Source organism: Erpetoichthys calabaricus, chromosome 1 (genome assembly GCF_900747795.2).
Source record: "Erpetoichthys calabaricus chromosome 1, fErpCal1.3, whole genome shotgun sequence".
Lineage (NCBI taxonomy): Eukaryota > Metazoa > Chordata > Cladistia > Polypteriformes > Polypteridae > Erpetoichthys > Erpetoichthys calabaricus.
In genome coordinates this window covers 177,056,007-177,080,001 of record NC_041394.2, presented here as the reverse complement: position 1 = coordinate 177,080,001, position 23,995 = coordinate 177,056,007, and the positions used below count along the sequence as shown (strand labels likewise).

The 23,995-nt window shown below is 38.7% G+C and overlaps 1 protein-coding gene across 3 annotated transcripts in view; it reads right to left on the bottom strand.

The window, feature by feature from the left end:
- cfap54 (cilia and flagella associated protein 54) overlaps positions 1 to 23,995 on the bottom strand; it is a 212,851-nt gene that overhangs the window by 71,303 nt on the left and 117,553 nt on the right. For all 3 annotated transcript variants that reach the window (XR_007934367.1, XM_051924377.1, XM_051924375.1), the window contains exons 40-50: positions 23,440 to 23,548; positions 23,141 to 23,296; positions 22,262 to 22,459; positions 20,104 to 20,191; positions 19,779 to 19,949; positions 16,167 to 16,233; positions 12,706 to 12,906; positions 12,521 to 12,607; positions 11,988 to 12,107; positions 11,780 to 11,833; positions 8,136 to 8,286 (exon numbers count right to left, since the gene is read on the bottom strand). Coding sequence is in view for 2 of the 3 variants with exons in the window: in XM_051924377.1 (XP_051780337.1) it covers positions 8,136 to 8,286; positions 11,780 to 11,833; positions 11,988 to 12,107; positions 12,521 to 12,607; positions 12,706 to 12,906; positions 16,167 to 16,233; positions 19,779 to 19,949; positions 20,104 to 20,191; positions 22,262 to 22,459; positions 23,141 to 23,296; positions 23,440 to 23,548 (1,402 nt within the window). In the remaining variant the exon portion in view is untranslated. The remainder of the gene's footprint in view (positions 1 to 8,135; positions 8,287 to 11,779; positions 11,834 to 11,987; positions 12,108 to 12,520; positions 12,608 to 12,705; positions 12,907 to 16,166; positions 16,234 to 19,778; positions 19,950 to 20,103; positions 20,192 to 22,261; positions 22,460 to 23,140; positions 23,297 to 23,439; positions 23,549 to 23,995) is intronic.

Sequence of the window (23,995 nt, the reverse complement as noted above, 5' to 3'; positions counted from 1 at the left end):
GTCACTTCAGCTCAAGCATGGATCTTGCCATAAATTATTCATTTGCTTATCATTTGACTTGGAGAAAAAAATGATTAGGACCTTTTTTGTTCCTTATAAAATGAGCACTTACAAAACAGGAAACTGATTTTTGATATGACTGGCCATAAAAGGGTTACTGAGCAGCAAATGCAAAAAAAATCTTGTTCTTTTTCAACACACTGGAATATTTCAACATCCTCAATAATTATTGTTGTCAATATCAACACCTGAAATTGGCATTAGTACATTACACAAATGTTTCTAATTCTTTTGAAGCAAAAAGTCACTTTGATATAATGTGTTTCAGAGCTATTGAGGTTAAAAGGCACAAAGGTCCTGCAAATATGGAAACTTTTAGTTTTTATTTTTTCTAGATATTAAATGATTAAAAAAAAAACCAAACATTTTATTGGCCTATATTCTAAGTTGGGCGGCACGGTGGCGCAGTGGTAGCGCTGCTGCCTCGCAGTTAGGAGACCCGGGTTCGCTTCCCGGGTCCACCCTGCGTGGAGTTTGCATGTTCTCCCCGTGTCTGCGTGGGTTTCCTCCGGGCGCTCCGGTTTCCCTCCCACAGTCCAAAAGACATGCAGGTTAGGTGGATTGGCGATTCTAATTGGCCCTAGTGTGTGCTTGGTGTGTGTGGGTGTGGTTTGTGTGTGTCCTGCGGTGGGTTGGCACCCTGCCCGGGATTGGTTCCCTGCCTTGTGCCCTGTGTTGGCTGGGATGGCTCCAGCAGGACCCCCGTGACCCTGTGTTCGGATTCAGCGGGTTGGAAAATGGTTGGATGGATATTCTAAGTTATGCCAGAATCACTGTAAAGTTTTGTAGATACAGATAACGTTAGTTTTCTTGTGATGCTCTAGCAGCCAGAAGGACAGAAAGCTAATTAACTACTGTGGCGGGCGGCCTAGTCCCATGCCCAGCCAGGACACCCCTTCTACTTATGTTCTGGGGGAGCAGCCATGGGCTCCTCAGTACTTCCCCCGGGACGCTTGGTGCAGCCTTCCTGGTTGACGATGGTGCCTCAGTTTCCCGCAGGGTTCCATGGAGATGGAGTTCTCCACAGCCCTGTGGGGACCTGGGGTGGTCGCCAAGGGGGTGCTGCATGGATCCCACAGCCAACCTGGACACCTCTACAGCCCCGCCCAGAAGTGCCATTAGCAACAGGTGATCGAGCACCTGGAGCACTTCCGGGTGGGCTATAAAAAGGGCCAGCATCCACCACTCAGGAGCCAGAATCGGGAGGAAGAGGACGAGGTTGCCTGGGAGGAGTGGTGGTGCCAAGGTGGAGAGTTGTGTGGTTTATATAAAGTGCTTTTGGGACTGTGTTGTGGCTGGGGGGTTCACGGGGAAGACGTGCCCTCCAGCTGAAGAAAATAAAAGTCTCGTGTGTTTTTACACGTGCCTCTGAGTGAGTCTGTGCCGGGTTGGGTGCTATATAGCGCCTTTATCACACTTTTCTTTATCAAGCGATTAAATCTTGTTTTCTAATTGTAAGATTTACTGACTTATGAGAAATTTTGCTTTACCCCATTGGCAGATTGTTATTGCTAAATAGAAGTAAAAAGTTTTTCCATATCATTTTGTTCAGTGAAACATATGAACAGGAAATTACTGCAAGTGAATTTAAATCAAACCCATAAGCAGGCAGATTGGTTATATCTATGTTTCCAATTTTTTTTAAAGCTTTACCTATTATCTGACACTGTTAGAGCTCATTCATAAGAACTCTGAAGTTGTGAGTAGTGATGAATAAAACAGCCAAGTTTCAAATTGCATACAGCTTGGTGAATGTGATGCTAAAATTTGTTTTATAGGTGATTTTGCAATTGCAAAATTCACTAAAAGAAGTTTTTTGGGGATATAAAGGTTTTGTGTTGTGGAAAACAAGGAATACTTCTTCTTTAAGCCTTATTAAAACTTTTGTATTTAGTAATGTTTCTTTTTTTTCCCGCAGCTGCATAGTGCAGATAATCTGTAGCATACCATTAAAATAAACTCTATTTATGCTTCTTGTTCACAAAACCATGGAGATGCACTGTGTGCTCTTTATGAGACAGGCTGTATATTTTTAACACAGACACACGAAAATGCCCCATTGTACACATTGCTGCGTTTTATACAGAGGGAAAACTGACTACATAGTCACTACACCCCCTCCTGCCATTACTTAGCAATCTCCGTTTCCTGTTTCTTGATTCCAACATTTGAGGGTGAGGATAGGCAGGCTCCAAGCTCTGTGACAGGAACTAAGCACCTTTATTCTTGTATCAAAGGCACAAAGTTCACAGGAAGTGAAACACCCTTTAGGGGTAGCACAGTGGTGCAGCGGTAGCACTGCTGCCTCACAGTAAGGAGGCCTGGGTTTGTGTCCTTGGTCCTCCTTGAGTGGAGACTGCATGTTCTCCACATGTCTGTGTGGGATTCCTCTGGGTGCTTCAGTGTCTCCTTCTTCTCAGATTTTTCTCCTGAGAAAAATACTTTGGTATTTTCATAGTTTCAGCAGAGACCTTAGCAAAGTCACACAATGGGATCAGATTTTCCAAGTAATGTCTTGATATTTTTTTGCAATCTGAAAGTACAGTAATCCCTCGCTATATCGTGCTTCGCCTTTTGCAGCTTCACTCTATCGCGGATTTTATATGTAAGCATATTTAAATATATATCGCGGATTTTTTGCTGGTTCGCAGATTTCTGCGGACAATGGGTCTTTTAATTTCTGGTACATGCTTCCTCAGTTGGTTTGCCCAGTTGATTTCATACAAGGGACGCTATTGGCAGATGGCTGAGAAGCTACCCAACTTACTTTTCTGTCTCTCTCTCTCTTGCTCTGACATTCTCTGCTCCTGACGGAGGGGGTGTGAGCAGGGGGGGCTGTTCGCATACCTAGACGATATGGATGCTCGTCTAAAAATGCTGAAAGATTACCTTCACGTTGCTCCCTTATGTGCAGCTGCTTCGTGAAGCGACATGCTGCATGGTGCTTCGCATACTTAAAAGCTCGAAGGGCACGTATTGATTTTTGATTGTTTGTTTTTCTCTGTCTCTCTCTCTCTCTCTCTGCTCCTGATGGAGGGGGTGTGAGCTGCTGCCTTCAACTGCTTTGTGCTGTGGTGCTTCGCATACTTAAAAGCCAAACAGCCCTATTGATTTTTGTTTGCTTTTTTCTCTCTCTCTCTGACATTCTCTGCTCCTGACGCGCACTCCTTCGAAGAGGAAGATATGTTTGCATTCTTTTAATTGTGAGACAGAACTGTCATCTCTGTCTTGTCATGGAGCACAGTTTAAATTTTTGAAAAAGAGACGAATGTTTGTTTGCAGTGTTTGAATAACGTTCCTGTCTCTCTACAACCTCCTGTGTTTCTGTGCAAATCTGTGACCCAAGCATGACAATATAAAAATAACCATATAAACATATGGTTTCTACTTCGCGGATTTTCACCTTTCACAGGGGGTTCTGGAACGCAACCCCCACGATCGAGGAGGGATTACTGTACTAGCATTGTGTGCTCAGTAATAGATTAAATGTATAGACAGTTGTTGGTAATATTAACACTTTACTATCACTGTAATCCTTGCCTCTGAATAATTTTATTAATCCATCCATCCATCCATTTTCCAACCTGCTGAATCCGAACACAGGGTCACGGGGGTCTGCTGGAGCCAATCCCAGCCAACACAGGGCACAAGGCAGGGAACCAAATGCTCTAATTTATATTGCTGTGCTCCAATTAGATTATACTCATCCAGTGAGGAAAGGCAGCAGTGTGGCATAGTGGTTAAGACCTTTGACTTCAAACTAGGAAGTTACAGGTTGAAGTCCTGCTGCTGCCACTGTTTGACCATGAGCAAGTCACTTCATCTGACTGTACGGCAATTGAAAAAACACAAGAAATGTACCTAATCATATCTTAGATGATCTAAGTCACCTTGGATAAAGGCATCCGCTCAATAATAAGTAAACAATATGAAAGCTTGAAAGAGATTAAAATGATACCAGTAAGAGATGTCACAAAAACTTTCATGCCTTTCAAACCAAATTCTCAAATTTGACTCCTTTCTCCTTTGAGGAAAAACATTTGTGGCAAAGATGATTCTTAAATGAAACATAAATGCAGAATTTGCTTTAAGTCTCATGAGCCATCAAAGATCAACCTTTGAGCATTTCCCGGTACTTCGAATTAGCTCATTAATTTTGCCCCCTGTGTTGTTGGCTTTCATTTATTCAATCACAAACTAATACATTCAAACACCAACATATTTCTTGTAGTCTTGCAGTTCTCTCTTATTTTTGTTCTTCTTGGCTTTCTCCTCTTTCAAAATCTCAGTAATTTTAAGCTAATCCTGTATATATGGACACGTCTTTCTATGTATGGTGAATATGTAAGTACTTTTAACAGATGTTACTGTCCACGTGATCTGTTCTATTACTTCATATAATATAAAGACGTGCTCTGAAGTTCATTCTAAACATTGTAATTTATGTTATATATAAACGTCTACGTGTGGAAGTGTGTGTGTCTGTCTGGCCCGGAAGTGAAAGGTGGAGTTGGGGTAAGGGCTCCACCTCCGAGGAAACAGAAAACTCGCTTAGCCGCTAATAACACAAGCGAGGCCAGCATGTTGGCAAAACAAAACCTCCAAAGAAAGACAAAGTCACTTAGCCGCTAACATCGGCAAAATGGTATCCCTTTTATTTTTCCTTCCAACGCTAATGCAGAAGCAATGCAAGCACGTTAGCAAAATGAATCCTCCTAGGAGAGAGAGATGCCCAGAGTAGTTCCTTTCAATTACCTGACATCTCTAAATTTCAGTTTTTTTTCTGACAATTTCAATAGTTTCTAGGACCCTGGGCTTTTTACAGCACGGGCTTACACAGCTAGTAAAATATAACTTTTTATGTAACTTAAAAAATCTAATTATATTCTCTGAGTATTTTCTACTCTGCTTTTGCTGTAAACCTAATAAGTTTTTAATATTTATATAACATTTGAGCTGTTTCTCTTTTCTTTCTTAGCTAGTTATCCTTTTTTATCTTTACATTAATTATTACAAAGTAATCATGGAAATCAAGATAATCTGTTCAAATGTTTGTGGTTCTAATTTTGTTTAATAAAACTATTTCAAGAGATTACCCAGTACCTCAGATCATGTCTGGACTTTTGTGATCAATTTGTATTTGTTCCAGTTGTTTTAACTTTAAAGATTCGATCAGTCACATTCATTCCAAGTAGGGAGTTTGCTTTCTCTTGGACTGTGATGATCCACAGTTCAGCACTGGCTCAGACCAGCAACTGTTTAAATGTCAATGGGTATCAGGCTGAGATGAGGTTCCTTTTTAAAGAGGGATGAGGACAGACTGTATCAATGGTCTGTTAGGGCCATATTATAATGAACATCTCCAAGACCTGAATGTGATTTAACAATGCAGTCATGAACTTCAAGAAAAGGAGTGGTGCACATTTAAACAGGTAGTCAAAAATCTTCTTACACACGTGCGCATGGGAGGCAGCTAACGGGCTTGAGTAAGGGCAATTCCGAATCAAACCGGGATATGGCAGAGTGCACTGGTTCTTTTTCTCTCTTTTCTGCAGACCATTCATGGGAGATTCCACCTGGCCCTGTTGACGTCACTTCCGGGTCTGAGCCTATGGAGGAAGACCTTGCCGGTCCAACCTCTTTGATGTCATGTCCGGGCTCGAGCCTATGGCTGAAGACCCTTATGAGCCCGACCCCTTTGACCTCACTGCCTGTCTTCCCCTTTAAAAAGCCTCCACCTTTCCCCTACTCCCTCAGATCTGTTTTGGACTGTGATTTGTGCACACCAGTGCTATCTTTTGTTTGCAATTTTGCAGCCAGGAAACCAATTATATGGGTGGCTGCCCCAAACCTTGCTATGAATTGTGGTCAAGTTTGTGACAATATATATACCAGAATGCTGGAAAGAGAAGAGTATGGAGAAGAGAAGAAACAGCTGATAATCCATTGAATACTACATCATCTGTGAAACATGGTGGAGGCAGTCTTATGGCATGATCATGCATGGCTGTGAATGGAAGTCAGTCACTAGTGTTTATTGATGATATGATTGCTGGTGGAAGTTGCAGGATAATTTCTGAAATGTACAGGGCTATACTGTCTGCTCAGATTCAGCCAAATGCTGCAAAACTGATAAGACAATGTTTCACAGTACAGATGGACAGTGAGACAAAACATACTGCCAACACAAACTAAGTGCTTTTCAGTGCAAAGTAGTAGGATATTCTTCAATGTCCAAGTCAATAAACTGACCTCAAAACAACTGGACTTGCATTTCACTTGCTGAAGACAAAACTGGTGGCAGAAAGTCCAATGAACAAGCAGCAACTGAAGACAGCAGCAGTAAAGGCTTGGTAAAGTATCAGTAAGGTGGAAACTCAGCACTTGGAGATGGCCATGGGTTCCACACTTCAGGCAGTCATTGACTGTAAAGGATTTTCAACCAAATATTGAAAATGATCATTATAGTTATGATTATGTTAGTATGTTCAAATACTTTTGAACCTCGGAAAACAGGGGGACCATATATAAAAACAGCTGTCTTTTCTTAACAGCTCATAGAATATTTTTGTTAAATCCCTTGAATTAAAGCTGAAAGTCTACACTTGAATCAAAAAGTACTTGATGCTCTTAAATTAGTGCAGCAAGATGTAGGCTTAGAGGTGGGAAGAAACATCAATACAGTTACATATTGCAATATATGTTGTCATGACATATTACTGATATACTGAGGACAAGTTTTATTACTTGCATTTATTTTGTGCCATAAACAGCCTGCTGACCCTCTGTCTCTGTTTTATTTCTATTAAAATAATAGAGAACAAGGAACATGAAGAAATATCACACAATGGGGTTTTGGCATATATAGCACTCTGAACTGGGAGGTGTTGATTATCTTTTACAACATGTTCATTTCTGAAATGATTGAATTGTACCCTGTATTGTGGTGAAATTTTTAGGTTAATAAAATAAAAACTGTAGGTATGGGAACCTGTGCAGCAATGCTAACATTTATGACATGCCATCTGTTGTAATGAAAAATTCAATGCATCTTTATTGGTACACACGTAACAAAATACCAGTAACAGCTCACTGTAATTGCATTGCATTACATTGATCTTTTCATTCCAACAATTGGATTATGGCTATGGAGATTCCAACACCAAATGCTCTCTCAATGATTATTGAGCTGTATATCTGGATTTGTTTTAGTTTTCACAATATTACAGTAAAAAAGAGTTAGATGCATTCAGTATGTTTTAAGGTGTTACACTCTGGTGTCCATTATAATGTGGGAGAAAAAAGGTTTATGGGGCAAATTATTTTATACAATGACTAGGGGGGCCAAGTCCCCCTGGTGCCTTTGGAGCCCAACCCCCAGTTGCGGCCAGAATATCAGTAAAATCTGTAAATGTGCAAAACAAAAATTATTATTTATTGGAGTCAAAACGAAATTCTATAAATATGTAAAAGAAAAATTAATTATTATTTAACTACTAAATTATCATTTAAGTAGTAAAAATCATGAAATGAGAATAAAATATTTACTCTCTTACTGATTGGAGTATTCCCGTTAAACTGAGGTCCACTATGGTCGATGAGTATTTATAAGAGACTAAATAAATGATCCATTCATTTTAACTGACATTCTTATAGATAAAAAACTTTTTTTTTTTTTAATTACTAATTTAAATAACAGGAAAAATTATGTGAAAACTAAAGTGGTATGCTATGGGTCATCGTAACTCAACCTTCTTGATATTTTGGCTTATAATTTAAAAACGGGATAAGAATCTGAAAATCTAACAACATCACATTAAAGTTTGATAAATTCTGAAAAGAATGATAGGTTTTAAAATAAGACTGATTTAAAGCATGACAAAAAATTTGACATAAACAGTCACATAAAATTGTTGCACTTTTAGGCTTAGGATTTTATATATAGAGAGTAGATTGTGAAAAATACAAATCTTTCAAGAAAAAAAACCTATGCCAACTTCATCCTTTCAAAAGAAACATTGAATTTGCAAGCATTGTTATATGACTTAGTAAAGTATGAAAAGACCAAGTCGTACCTGGCAATGAGACATCAGGGATCATGTTGATTGTTGCAGCCAGTGAGACTAGTAGCTTTGTCTTGGTTATGACCAACTGCTGCATGAGTCTAGGACCATACACAAGAGCTGTCTCTGGATAGGCTTGTTTTTCCATTAGATCATCAAGAGCCTGTAGTACAATTGATAAAAAAATGAGTTCACATTGTCCATTTCATGCTAGTTTCATTGAGCAAACTCAGCGCAAGACTACCCCTTTTTTCTTATTTACAAGGTACTACAATACACAAGGAGTCCAAGGGGAGTTCATTAATCTCATTACAAAAGTACTAAGTAAACTGGCTGAACAAATGTACCGTTTAAAATAATGATTACTCTCTGTCTAAATAAAATTTTTAATTTATGGATAGAAACAGAAGCAATTCATATTTTTAGAATATTTAAAGCTATACATCAGACCATTCCATCCATTCATCAATCCATCCATCCATCTGTCTATCCATTCATTTTCTAAACTCACATAAATGTGGCCAAAGTTGCTTGTAGTATGAGCCAATCTCAGTACCAAGGGTCAAAGGCATTTAGCAGCCCAGAATGGGACATTAGAAAATCACAAGGTATCCAATATATGCTATAGTAATATTTATGTTTGCCATCCATCCAACCACCCATTCTTGTTCTTTTATTCAGTTTTTCTAGCTCTGGTTCTCATTAAGCCAGGAATGACATTAAAGCAATCTGTGGTTCAGTCTCAGTTCACTGCAAATCACACACATTCACAGTCACTCACTGTTATAGTGGACCAATTTAGAATGATCAATTAACTTAACAACTTATCACTGAACAATGGGAGGAAAAACACAATAATGGGGAAAACATACAAACTCTCACCAATAGCCCCTCGCTTATGTTCAAACTGGGAGTAGAGCCAAGAAATGTATCAATGTCAACCTCACGACATTTATACTGTATTTTAATCGGGATGCCACAGGGACTTTAGTTGGGGAGGCAGGGTGACAGGTGAAATGTAAATGATATTTTTTTTTAAAAGCAACTCCTTCAGAATACTTCACAGGCATAAGAGCTTTGTTATACTAGTCACGAAACTGACTGCCAGCCTTATTTCTCAAACTAAATGCCAAAAATGTTCCACTGGCATGATATTTTAGGAAGCTGACTGGGAGGTACATGTTTACTTCACAAACAAAATAAAAAAATTATTCATTTTCCATGAAGGCAGAGAAATAAACTCCAAAACAAAAGATAAAGTTTTCACCGTACAAAAACACATCTGTTTAACCATAATTGTAGTCAGAACAGAATTGCAAAAGTCTTTCGCCAATAAAATCCTCTTTAAGAACAAAAGCCAAATACAATGAAGAAAACCAAGTTGAGACAAAGAAGAAAAAAAGTCAAAACCAGAAAATCAAATACTAGACTTTCCATGAGCACTTGGTTAATTCTGTATCTCGACTCAGACAAGGCAGCTGCCGCTGCTGCATTGTCATTTGTTAGCTCATATTAGGAGGGCAGTTCCTAGTCGCTAGGAAAGGTCCAATAGCAACTCTTTACCTGCTTGCAGTAGATATGAATGTGAGGATGGGACAGAGAAATAAAATGAAAAATAATTAACAACTCTTTCTAATAAAGAAATAAAATTCAAAATAATACATGAAATTGAATTTTAAAAATTCAACTGTCAAAATATAAAACTCTCAAAAACTAAACAAAATTATTCAGAATGCAAAAAACATTTTAAACTGACAAGGCAAGTTTCCCAGTTAAGAAAAAACAATATGTTGTACACTTTGCAAAGTAATGTGATTGAGCATCTTGATTTTAATAACTATTTGCAAAGGCTGGCTTTTTTTCTGATACTACAGTAAATAAATTCAGGAAAACTCCAAAATAAGACAGAGCTTGTTGTCCTGGTGCAGCTGGAAATCCACTGTTGGTGTGTTCCACTTTTACTTTTTCATTTTGTACAGGCTGATAAAGAGGAGGTTGCTCACTCAGAACAATCCCTGAACCTCAGCTTCTATGGTGTGAGAATGGCTGTATGAACAGCAAGTAGAACAATGCACACAGTACGCTCCACTAGCAAGGGCAAACAGGTAGTGAGGACTGGAACTAGCAACAAGAGGAAGAAAAAGAGCCACGACAAAATCAGGTAAAACAAAATGATACTTTCATTGTTATAACAGTAGAGGCAGAGAAAGGGAAGTGCACAGTAGTACACCCCCTGGTAGGAACACCCTTTCCCATGCTGGATGCCACACATATCAAGTGAGTGCCTGAAGGTAAGATCTAAAGGTGATATATTTCACCCTGCCAGGGAATACATTTTTCTTCTGCATTATTTAAAGCTCACTACAGAGACGTCTGGAGAGTGTAGTGTTTGCTGAAGTCCCTGTGGGAATGATGGTGATAGTGATGATGAAGTTATTTTTTGTGGGTTGAAGTGGCATTCTGAAGGAATTACTTTATAAGGAGCTACAACTCCTCAGTCAAGTGAACTTGCAGTTGAGAGTAGAGGAGAGACAAGGGCTCATCTGACGAGTAGGCCAGTGTTTTTGGGCTGAGGTGCAGAGAGGTAGGAAGTAAAGTATTATTATATTATCTAAATGCAAGGTTAGAGAAATAAGAAAACCCAGGCACATAGTTTTGTTATTGTGTACTTTGTTTTTACATTCTTTTTTCCATTTCTTTCTCCCATCTTCCTGTAATTGCTTGTGTTTCAAGTACAGTGTGAGTTCTACACCACATTGTCCACAAGATTGAAAAGTTATAAAGTAAAACCAAGCAAACAATGCAACAAAACAGGAAAGTGTATTCATGAGACACTGAGCAACAAGAAGAAAATCCAAAAATACAGACAAAATATCAAAACACTAAAGCCTAAGACATTAAATCTTACCATAAGTCCATCCATCCATTATCCAACCCGCTATATCCTAACTACAGGGTCACGGGGGTCTGCTGGAGCCAATCAAGTCTAACTTGTTAAATACCTTAATACACTGCAGCAGTTAATCAAGCCTGTAAATTGTAAATTTTATACAGTCACATGCCCTATACCATGCAAACATTTCAAGGAACTTAAACAATCAACACTCTGATTGGACCCATGCATCCAATATTTTAATGCTGCTGTCATCTCAAGAACAAATATGAGTTTTCCTGTAAGATCTAACTGGTGTGTTTAAAAAGTTTGAGATGAATGTTAATAAGGAGCAAAGTTGGCTCTAATGGGTGGCACGCCAATCAAGCTAAACAAGTAGAGGAAGCAAATATAAAAAGAGATTAAATATATATGGGAGTGTGAAACAACCACGGAACTGTAAGGTGCATATTTGCTTAGGGATAGAATAAAGACAAAGTGTTATTAAGTGCACCCAGAGGAATATTTTAAGAAATCAACAAAAATGAAGGAAACTCCACTTTACAGCATGCTAGCTGCATGGATTTATTTTATATTTTTTTACAAGCCTACACATTGGAATGAACTGCTAGAGTTGAGATAAACTTGCATCTCTTTGCCATCAAGAATGGTTCAGTCCTAACATTATTTAGCAATTTCACAGATGACAAAATGTTTAGAAAATGTATCTGCTGAAGATATTAATATTGAGGATAAGGAGTTACGAAATGTTGGGAGGGCATACCTGCAGGTTTCCAGGATCAAGAAGAGAGCAACCAGTATCCAATGTCTTCTTAGGCTGTGTACAAAAATAAAAGATGTTAGAAGAAGAATATAATTGTAAACATTTTAAAGATTTTCAAGTAAAGATTCTGATTTATTTATTATATTAATGTGATTTTTTGCCTAAGTTTAAAGTAAATGCAGGGTCAAAAGAATCTTCAGCTACTTACTGATGAACATCTAATGGCATAGAATCCCCCACAGAGTTGTGGAACCATATCTCCATTTAGCACCCCTAAGAATTCTTTTGCTGCTTCCGAATAGAACTGCAGCTCTGTAAGAACCTGAACCTATGCAAGGAACAGAAAAGAAGAGAACCCGAGTAGAAAAGAGTGGACATCTGAATGAACAAACAATGAAAAGTGGGATGAACGTGTATGAAAGATTCACACAAGTATTATATGTGTAATTCATGAGCTGGAGCAAGAGCTTTCCTTCTTTTGAATATAATATAGACTTCAGATAACTGAACAAAATTACAGTTATAAAACTTCTCATTACTTCATTATTGATTGCAGTTTGGAAACCTATAATTTCAATAAAATTAAATCTTATGAATGCATATGCTTATGAAAGGCTGTGCTCATTAGGAAAATATTGGTGTGGTTTAGGCTAGATATGTGCAACCTTGTAGAAGATGAACAGGTTGTTGCTCATATTCAGTAAATGTCTATAATATCTCATTGAGGTTCTACAGATGTACCTTCAACAGCCTGTTCTCCACATTTTTCTGGGGATCAGAGCACACTGAAGTCACAAAATAGTGTTGAATTACCAACAAAGGCAAAACCTGGAAAAAGCAATGTGTTAGAACATTAGAGTAGCAGGGAAAAAATCTTCAGGTTAGCTTTCTCTGCTGAATCACTTTGAATATTTCCAGATCATTACCATTAGGTTGTATCCAGCAGAATGAAGTCGATGTATCACAAAGGAAAGGCAGCCCACAGTGCGTCGAACATCTGCTCTGTATGGGTCAGAGAACAAGTCCACTCCTGGGATCAAGTGCAGCACATCCCAACCATAACCCACCATGTAGTTAGAATAGGCCCAGTCAGGCCTAGGGTGGGGGATTGAACTTCTCAGAAGGGCCTATGAGGATCAGAAATGTAAAATCAAACTCCAAAACTCCCTTACAGAGCACATTGCATACTCTATCTACATTCTTGATTAAACATCAACTCTTCTAATACAATGGAAAGCTGGGAAAATTGACCTTTTAAGGTCATTAGATCAATTATATGTCACATACTGAAATGGGAGGCTAAAACCAACTTCAGTAGAAAAGGGCATGCTTATTTCTTATGACAGAGTTAAAAAATTAGGAATAACATGACAAAAAATGATGTCCTTTTATAAAATTGTGACTGAAAGGCACTGTCTGAAATGGTGAAAACACTGCAGAGCTGTCCATCACTCAAGCTACACAATCTATTCCATCTGCATCCAATGAAATGTTTGACTCCACCCCCTTAGCTAGAACAGAATAGTTTGGCTTAAATGTAACACCTAACCAAGGGAATTGACTGTTGGCTTAAGCTAAAGTCATTGCCACCTTTTTCAGAACACAATCCAGAGGTATTTTAACCAAGTACAAATGTTGGGAGCTGATGTACGACACAAGGTTTGTTCCTGTGTTGTGTCCACTGTTGACCCAAATTAGGCTCTGGCCCATTATAAACTTGTTTTGTAGTAAACAAGTCTGAAAATGAATGGATGGACGGATGGACAGTAGTACCTCCGCTAGCTCACATTCTTAGTGAGTTCTTTGATAGTACTGATACTCTCTGAGTGGAATTTGCACATTACTCTGGCTCCTCATGGAACTTTTGTTTTCTTTACACATTTCAAAGATGTACATTGTGGGTTAGCAGATGACTCCAAATTGTGGTGATATGAAGGAATATGCATGTGTTTGATTGTCCTAATCAGCTCTGCTATGAACAGTAGTAGTTCAGTTGTGTGTTAGCAGTCGACAACAATGTAATGGCACATGCTTACAAATTGTAAAACTGCATAAACATTCAATTGCCAACAAAATCATGACTGGTGATGATGCAGTAGAATTCATATTCCCTCTGCATGTTAAGTAAGTTACTGATGATACTTCAGCAAGTAGATTACCACTCAATTTCCAATAGTTTTTGGCCAGAGTCTTGACTGGTTTGGAATATACCGGTGAACTATCGAGATGGGACTGGTCCGCCATAGGCGGCACACTACCCTAGTGTGAATATATATATATATATATATATATATATATATATATATATATATATATATATATATATATATATATATATCAATACTGTATATATATAGTTATGCATGTGCGTCAGAGGGTCACCATCCAGGTCCTTCCCAGGTATGTAAAATCTCGATGGGCTGAGAGGGGGCATGCCACTAACTGTGCTTTCTGTGTTTACCTCCATATTACCGGGAAACTGCCCAGTGAGGGCAAATAACTCCACACCTTCTGACCCCAGAACCATGAAATCCCAACAACCAGGAAGGAGGCGTCACTTGTTGATGAGAGAGCAGGAGAAGTGGAGTTCCTTCAAACAATTAATAAGAAGCCTTACTAGAGGCCTTGATAGGCACCAGTTTTTTGTTAGAACACCAGAGGGTGACATTTCTGTTTACAATCATGCCATCGACCTCAGTTTTATTTTGTTGTGTAAGTAAAAGAGGACAGCTGGGTTGGCACAACAACAGTTAGTGTAGTTATCAACCCATTATTACTAGCTCATATAACCACAATATATATACACACTTATGATTGACTGCACAGCAACCTTACAACTTGTGGGTAGAAACTGTCCCTGAATCTCCTGGTTGGTGTGCCAATTCTCCTGTGCCAGATGAAAGTAGCAGGCAAAGCCACTGTGCAGAACTTTAAAAACAATATACTATTATAAGCAGCAAGTGCTGTAAAATCTATGAAGCTGGGTGCTGGCTCTGTGCCACTTTACCACATTGTAAATAGTTTTAATGAAACTGGAAGCCACAGCGATAATGTGACTTTTGTATGCCAATGATCATGGTTGTTTAATGTGTGATTGGTTAGAACCTCTGTTCTTTTCTGTCCTGGAGCTAAGGCTAGTAAGAGTCCAAATGCATGATGCAACAATGGAGTCAGTAAAACAATACATAAAAGATGGGAAAACTTAAATTCATACAACTAAAAACTGAAGAAAACTCTAGCTACTCCTTCTTCCATACATACTGGTTGGGTGATTCACTCACTGATTCCTAGCCAAAACTCAGAGTCCCAAAGTTATAATACTGCTTTATAATGTTATGAACACCACACAAGGAAGTGACTTTTATCTTGGAAGTGACCAGATTGGATGATGAGGAAACCGAGGTAGCAAAAGGAGCTGGGAAGTACATACAGTAGTCTTTTAAACAGGCAGAAGGTAGGAAAATTGTAACATAAAACCTGATCATCTAAATTCAAGGCACAAAACCAAAGCGAAATTCAAATAAACAAACATAAGGTCCTTAATTTAACTTGGTTTCTTTTCCTTTAATGGTAATGTTCGTAGTCATTTTTCTCCATAGAACTCATTCCATACTGATATAGGACAATACTGAGAAGTGATGTGTGACCACATAGCTAACAAAGACCCCATTCCTACAAACAAAATGGAAGCTGCCATTGAGAGATACCATAAAAACCCATCCAGGATGGCACCAAGAAGATATCCTTATAAAAAATGGTTAGGAAATCCAAAACTGAAATAAACAGCTCTTTTGAATGCCAACATAAACTTTCATCATTTGTTCCCACCTCAGGATTAGGAAATCGTGGAGCTTCCTTGGGGCTGCATCTAACAACTAGTTATTTATTTTACAATTAGGTCAAGGAGCATTTAGCAGTCTCTGGATCATATGTCTCATTGAGCATGTGTGGGAGTCCATTATTCTCTTCTCTTGTCCATCTGCTGCTCTCAATTATCCCAGGGGAATTAATCTGTCTTAATCCCAGTCTTCCAACCATTCTCACTTGCTCCATAGTACCTAGAGGACTTCCTTTCTTTGCATTACGTACAAAACAAATTATCTCTGTCTTTCTACACTGGCAAAAAGAGCAGTTCAAAAACCGTAGTCTCACATAAGGGTGTCTTAACATTTCCTTAACATTCCTACTCATTATTTTTTAACTTTTCACCTATACAAAATTTTCTTACCATCCATAACAAAGTATATATTATTCTGCAAATACCAAGCAATTATGTTTACAGAATGAAAAAAACAAAAGGACTACAAAGACAGATCACTCTTTGTGATTAAAATAGTTTTGTTAAAATGCAAGAAGTTTATCTTACAATTCACAGAAAAGCACATACCTTGAAGAGCATAGCTGACAAAATACAGCAATCTATTTGAAAACTCACATTGGAAGTCAGAATGTATCTATGGAGAAAAGAAAGCAAGAATGGGAGAGAACTCTGGAATAAAGCACTTATACCATACAACACCATTTTCAAATTCTCTTAATCTTGATCAGGGCTGCTGAGGAATAAGGTATTTACCTTGAATGAAAACTAAAGTTGCTCACAGTTAAAAGTTCTTGAAACCTCTCATTAATTAGAAGTAATTTAAACAAGAAAATTATTATAATTAACAAAAAGCACACTACATATTAGATACAAATGGCACTGCCCTGGTGGTGAAGCAGAATTAGAAAATATGGGATTTAATTCCAGTACGTCTGCGGTGGGTTGGCACCCTGCCCGGGATTGGTTCCTGCCTTGTGCCCTGTGTTGGCTGGGATTGGCTCCAGCAGACCCCCGTGACCCTGTGTTCGGATTCAGTGGGTTGGAAAATGGATGGATGGATTCCAGTACTTTAAGTGTTATTTTTCAAGAACTTTGTACTTGTACTTGATCTTTGTACTTTTAACTGAATTTTGTTTTGCAAGTTGCTGTGTGATTTTAAGCTTGATAAAACTTAATTTTAAAATATGCAGTACATAAGATGCATAAATGATAAGATCCAGGAATTTATTGTGTCTATAGAAAGTATTTGCTCTCTTGAACATTTTCACATTTTATTATTATTTTACAATATTGAATCACAGAGGATTTTATTTAACTTCTAACAAGATACAACACCCTACTACTACTGACATTGATCACAAGATAAAAGATTCTTTAATGTCAAAGTGAAAACAGATGTCTGCAAAGTGCTCCAAATCAACAACAAAAAAACAAAAAACAAATATGAATACTTTGTGATCAATTAGTTTATGCTTTATATTGGTTGCAGGGTAAAGACCCCTGTATCTGGAGGGTCCAAATGGTGGGGAATCAGTGTCATGGCCTAACCCACATAATGAAGACAAACGTATACAATAAACAACTCTGTTAAGACATTGCCTACTGGATCATGTTACTAGGACACTGCTGTATAGGCTATTGCATACAGTATATGATAGACAATGAACTTTATTAAAACTTGTAAAAATGTAAGGAAATGTATTAGAAATCAACAGTTTAATTATCAACAGTAACTCTGTTAATGTAAATGTAGTGCTGTCCTGACAGTTGTGACAAGTCAGACTCCTTGTGATGAAGAAACGTCATCTGGGCAGCAATCCACATTCGTACCAGAGCCTGCAGTTTCCACATCATTCAATTGATTGTCGCTATCTCGATGACTGTCATTATAATCAAAATATTTATCTTGCAACCGATCTAGTAGTTTCAAAACAGCAGCTTTTTATCTTTTCCACAACAACATTACAATGGGCTATCTATTTATAACACTATTTCCCACAAGATATTGCCACAAAAAAAAATTGTATGGCTATCCACTAGATGGCGGTACTGTAGTAGGTAACTGAGATGCTTTGCTAGCAAGCTGGCTGCCTCTACAGTGGCTGTATACTGAGGTATGAGTTTTCTCGTATGTCGCATCTTCACAGGCTCAATGATATACACCTTAATTCATACCCCGTGTTCAAAGTGTTAAAAGTTGATTCAAAAGCACAAGTCAATAAATATCCCTTGGTGTCCAGTTATATCAATCATTAAGAAATGGAAAGAGAGAGCTGTAAATTTGCCCAGAGTAGGCCATCTGCAAAAACTGGGTGTTTGTGCAAGATAAATAGTGACATAGGCCATGAAGAGATGGATGATAACTCTGAAGTTGTTACAAGCTACAAATGACATCGCAACTAGAGTTTGCCAGAAGGCAGACGGGGACTCTGAAGCCAGCTGGAAGAAGATTCTATAGTCTGATAAGACCAAATTTGAGCCTTTTCAGTATAATAATAATAATAATAATTCTTTACATTTATATAGCGTTCTCCACACAGGGAGGACCCGGGAAGAGAACCCACAATCTCCTTACTGCAAAGCAGCAGCACTACCACTGCGCCACCTGTGAGGAATAAGCGCCATGTTTGAACACTGCGCAAAAACACACCATCCCCAACATTAGGTATGGTGGTGGCAGCATCATTCTATGGGGATGCTCCCCTATAGCACACCCTGAAAGGCTAGTGAGCGTAAAGGATAAAATGAATGCAGCAAAATACAGGGAAATGCTGGAGGAAAACCTGATGTAGTCTGCTAGAAAGCTGCACATTGGGAGAACATATGTTTTCCAGCAAGACAAGGACCCCAAGTATAATGCCAAACCTACACATGAGTGGCTTCAAAACAACAATATTAAAGTCCTGGAGTGGCTGAGTCCAATGAAAGATTTCAATGCAACTGAGAATTTGAATCCTAACTTTGAAAAAGCTGTTCACATACAATCCTCATGCAACCTGACAGAGCTTGAACAGTTTGATAAACAGGAATGGAGAGAAATTGCAGTGTCCAGATGTGTAAAGTTGTGAGAGACTTGACCAACACAGACTCAAGGCTGCCATGGCTGTCAATGGTGAATCTACTACTGACTCGAAGGGAGTGAATATATACATGATCGGTTATTTTGTGTTTTATATTTTATAGCTAATTTAGACCACTTGGTAGAGATCTGTTTTCCCTTCTAAATTAAAGTCTTTTTTATTGATCTTTGTCAAAAAAGATTAATTAAGGTCACAGTGTTTCAAAATTGCATAACAATAAAATGTGAAAACTTCTAAGGGGTGAATAATTTCTATAGATATTGTATTTTGCTAATACTTACATTGTGCATCACATTGGAAAACTGTAATGAAGTATCCTTTTATCCTTTCATAACCCATGTGCAAATCCTGAGGGATAAGAGTCACTGAAGCAACAGTGCATTAATCCATCCCAAGACACATGCATTCACTAATTTTTACTAAACTTGCTACTTGACCTGAAACACACATCTCTGTAATGTGGGAGGAAAGTGGAATAGTCAAAGGACACCCTGCAGACACTGGAGAATATGAACTTTTCACACGGATGGTGATTAGGCTGGGAACCAAACACAGACCTAATTACAATGGCAATGTGTGTTTCAATAAAAAAAACTGATCACCAAAAAATGCCAGTGTCCTTTCTTTTTACTATACATTATCAATAATAATAATAATAATAACAATAATAATAATAATAATACATTTCATTTACATATATAGAACCTTTCCAATGTTCAAAGCTCTTCACCACTAACTGGCTTCTACAGTATTCTAAATAATATTATGAGAACTGGAAAATTAAGCATGTTGATTGCTTCTATTATGAAGGCACAATACAAATAATGTGCGAATGCTATGTTGTACTGTTTTGTGGTATGCTCACTATGAAAATTATCATGAGCCCAAAAGCAGGAATCACCCTTGAATAAGACATGACTAAAGCATATGTACTTTCTTATTTACATACTGGCATTTTATAAAAAATATTAACTTTCAGATAATGTATGTCCTAAGTGTCGTAAGTCAGCTGGCCCACAGTCCCAATATGGTCACTATGCAATAGAAAATGGTCAGTAGCTCATACTGGGTCCATCATTAGTTGCCTTTCATTACTCACTGAGCAATTTTTGCTGTCAGAAATGCCCCTTGCAGGCAACCCCAGATGCCAGCCTGATGCAGAAATCTCTCACTGTGGTCTGAGTTGTCCGCCTTCTCCTCCCATGACTTAAGGAAATCAGGCTGATTCATGGCCATGTCCAGAGCTTGGCGCCAGCAGTTTAGAGCGGTCCTGCAGAGCAAGAAGGAGACAGATTTAACAGAACAATGGAAAAAGCATAAATTAATTCTAACACCCAAGCTTCCAATAGAGTGCTCTTCTGTGTTTGAATTGTAATGTAAAATCATAACACAGAAGATGAACAGACAAAAGTACATGTGCTTACTTTTTGTTCCCTTTGTACATATATAGGTCTCCCAGTTCATGCAGTGCTTGGGCCTTCAAAGAGTCCAATTTGTTGGCTTCAAGTAGCTCTGCAGTTAGAAGTATAAAATTGGTCAGCAAAAAATAAATAAAGGCTAGAACCAGAAGACTGTTGGAAGGTTCTCCAAGTATCAACATGTCTACCTTATATTGTACTTACCTAATGCCTGCTTTTGCAAATGTACCATGGCTTGCCTTAAACTCTTCAGTTTGGATAGTAAGCCACTCTATTAATTCTCTATTTATAGTGTAACTAGACAGTAGAGAGTGTACGTACTTTTGGGAGAACTTACGATGGAGAAATAGTCGTAAAGAGAGTAGGTGAATTGCATTGCAGGAGCAATGTATTTTTAATTATGACAGTGGCAAGGAAAGAAAGACTTTTGTCACTTAATTATTTGGCTGGTACCATTATCCAAGTTGACTAACAACATCTGAGATACAATTAGTTACATTTCTTTTGTTTTTCCAATTTGAGCAGAAACAAGTGAGGTGACTTGCTCATGGTCACACAATGTCAGTAGCACTCACACACACACACAACCTCGGAGAGTCAAGTCCAAAGCCTTAACCAGAAATCTCTCTATAAAGAGTATATGCCAACTAGGAGGCTTAGAAAGAAGACTACCGTGACCCCCAACCGATCATGTTTATCCACCTAGATGCTATGTGCTGACCTCTTCTACATCTCTGTTTTATCCACTGTTGAAATCCCGATGGGCTGTGTTGGAGGTACTGCGTGGAAAATAACCAGACCTTTAAATTAGAGAATATGGTCAAAGGGAGTTGTAATAGCTAGAGCCAAGTCTGAGGGCCACCTGGGTGCCATTGCATTGCCTACAGCCCTGCAGAAGATAAAATACAGCAATGAATGGAAGTGGGATGGATTGCAATAATAAGGAATTAAAGTTAAGGCATTAAGCCATTTCACATGTAAGACGGGGACCAAAAAGGGTTAGTGCAAAAATATGGGGCTTTTACCTGTAGTCTAACTGCATACATATATTCTTAAGATTTCTTAATCCAATTCAGGGTTGTAGTGATGAGAGGCCATGAGGACAGCACAGGGTACAAGTCAGAAAACTACCCTGGAGTTAGTGCTGGGCCACCACAGGGGACACACCAGCACACACGAACACATACTCTCGCTGGGGACAGTTTCAAGCTGCTCGTTAACCCAACAATGTCTAAAATCAGATTACCAGAGGGAAATATACGCAGATTATATAGGTGGACATGCAAACTCCACACAGACAATGACCACTGGATCTGAACCCGGGATGCTGTGAGGTAGCAACATCACCCAGCCACCCAGCTGTCTAACTAAGCTTTGTAAATTAATAAAAATAAGAAACTATTTTTAATTAGTAAAGAATATTTCAAACATCCATCCATCCATTTTCCAACCCGCTGAATCCGAACACAGGGTCACGGGGGCTGCTGGAGCCAATCCCAGCCAACACAGGGCACAAGGCAGGAACCAATCCTGGGCAGGGTGCCAACCTACCGCAGGACACACACAAACACACCCACACACCAAGCACACACTAGGGCCAATTTAGAATTGCCAATCCACCTAACCTGCATGTCTTTGGACTGTGGGAGGAAACCGGAGCGCCCGGAGGAGACCCACGCAGACATGGGGAGAACATGCAAACTCCACGCAGGGAGGACCGGGGAAGCGAACCCAGGTCCCCAGGTCTCCCAACTGCGAGGCAGCAGCGCTACCCACTGCACCACCGTGCTGCCCCTATTTCAAACATTTTAAATTAAATTAACTTTTTGGGAGAAGGTCAGAAATGAAATAAGGAATTTACATGTATAATAAGTTATATATATATTAAAATGTTTGACAAAAGATTAAAAACCTAAAATGTCCCTATCTTGGAAAGGCCGCCTATTGCTAAAAGGAGGATTGTTTTGAAATGATGTAAATGTGCCTGACTTTTGTTATCTTTTAACATGATATCTTTATGTCTGTGTGTTCTCATCTACAGTATGTCAGTTCAATAAGAAGGAAACTTTCATATTTACTTGTACAAAACATAACCTTATGATGGTATTATGAAAATGAAAACTGTCAGAACACTTTCACATTGACTCACACATCTACAACTTACCAATTGTATTGTTATAGGAGGAGATGACAACTGGCAGCAGGGTGGGAGTGATTGAGTGGCTGACGACAGCTGCAGAGCAGTTGAAGTCCTCCATGGAAAAATCAGATGGGAAGGCAGTTGGAGAGTAGGACGCAACTCCTCTGAATTCCACTCTGGCCAAATTTGAATCGGTGCTGCGATTTCTGGGAGACTCCCATCCTACAAATAATCAAATCCATCTTTCAACAAGCAAAGAAATGTCAATATGAGCTCAAGAAAGTGTTATGACTTGATTAGGATTAAGAATTAAGATTTACTAATGAGAGGGAGACCATTCAGTCCACAGCAATTGCTTCATTACATCATTATGTGATCCAGATGCAAGATTTCCACTGTATGACTCATTATTTTTTCCAGATTCCCAAAACCCTTTCTGTGAAGAAGACCTACCTGGTTCTTCTCAAATGGAACACTGGACCATTTACTATAACCTTACCCTCAGTGCCCAGCATGTTATGATCATTCTGCATTTTTCCAAATGGGGTAATGTAAGTAAATTAAACTTTTACTTAATAAAATGTAAAACTATGTACATAAAATAGTATTGAATTGATAAAACAGCAATATAGTGCTTGATGTAAATGGAAACATTCATTCTGTTACTGTTTGTAGTCTAGTAAACTGGATTGTGGTTATATTTAATATGCTTGATATCCCTATGTAGTAATTATATAAATTGATCACCACATACTAAAAAAGAGGACTATATACTAAAGATGCTGCACAAAAAGACTCATTTCAACCTTTGCACTTTGCGCTCTGTAAACAGAGAGCTATTTTACACGGTTCTTTAGGGTAATACAGTATGTGACCGGCTGAGTATTTAACCAAGGTGCTCACCTTGTTGAAAGTGGGACAGGAAGAGCAGCTGCAGTTTGCGGCTGTGCCTTAGCGATCGACTGTAGTACTGTGCCTTTCCCATAGACTCACGGAAGCAGTTGAAACTGTCCATCACATCCAGGGGTACTGAGGACAGGGATCTCGCCCTTTTGCCATCTAAGGGGCGACAGACAACAAACTAGTATTTCATCTATGCAGAACGTAGGTAAAGCATCCTAAGGGTCCTACACATTTTGCTTGATTCCAGCTCCAAAAACTGTAGACAAAGTAAGATGTATGCCAGGTCACAAGTTCCTCACCATCATATGTGATTTGGACAGCAGAGCTAACTCCAGTTAGCGGATCAATTACATTTTCCATGGCTGATCTGACTCTAAGTTGTGTTCCCATTAGACTTCTACAGGTGATCTGGAAGAAAGGAGTGTAGACAGCAACTTAAATTGAGTTCTAACAGATTAAGCAGAGTGGACCATTAAAATGGACTGTAACACCCAGAGTTCCCTCTGCCAGCGGGAAAGAGGTACTATTACTGCATGACTAACACACAACACCTCACATTCCCTGATATATAATACCTACTTTATATAATTCCATTCTGCCTAGGCTCCATGTTTGAGTTCTACATTCATGTACAGCTTCCCCAGCTCTGGCCCCATCTTCATTTATAGCTACACAAAATTTACTGAGCTCAAGTCATATAATAGGAGAAGCAAAGTAATTAAAAAGAGAGTCTGACTCAGGGTCATTTGTTCTAGCAAGGTGCTTATAGTGTCTTTGTCAAAGGCAGTTCTTTATGTTTCCAGTGTACAGTAACTAGTGAGTTTTAATCTTTTTGCAAGCCCTTCAGTGTTTGCT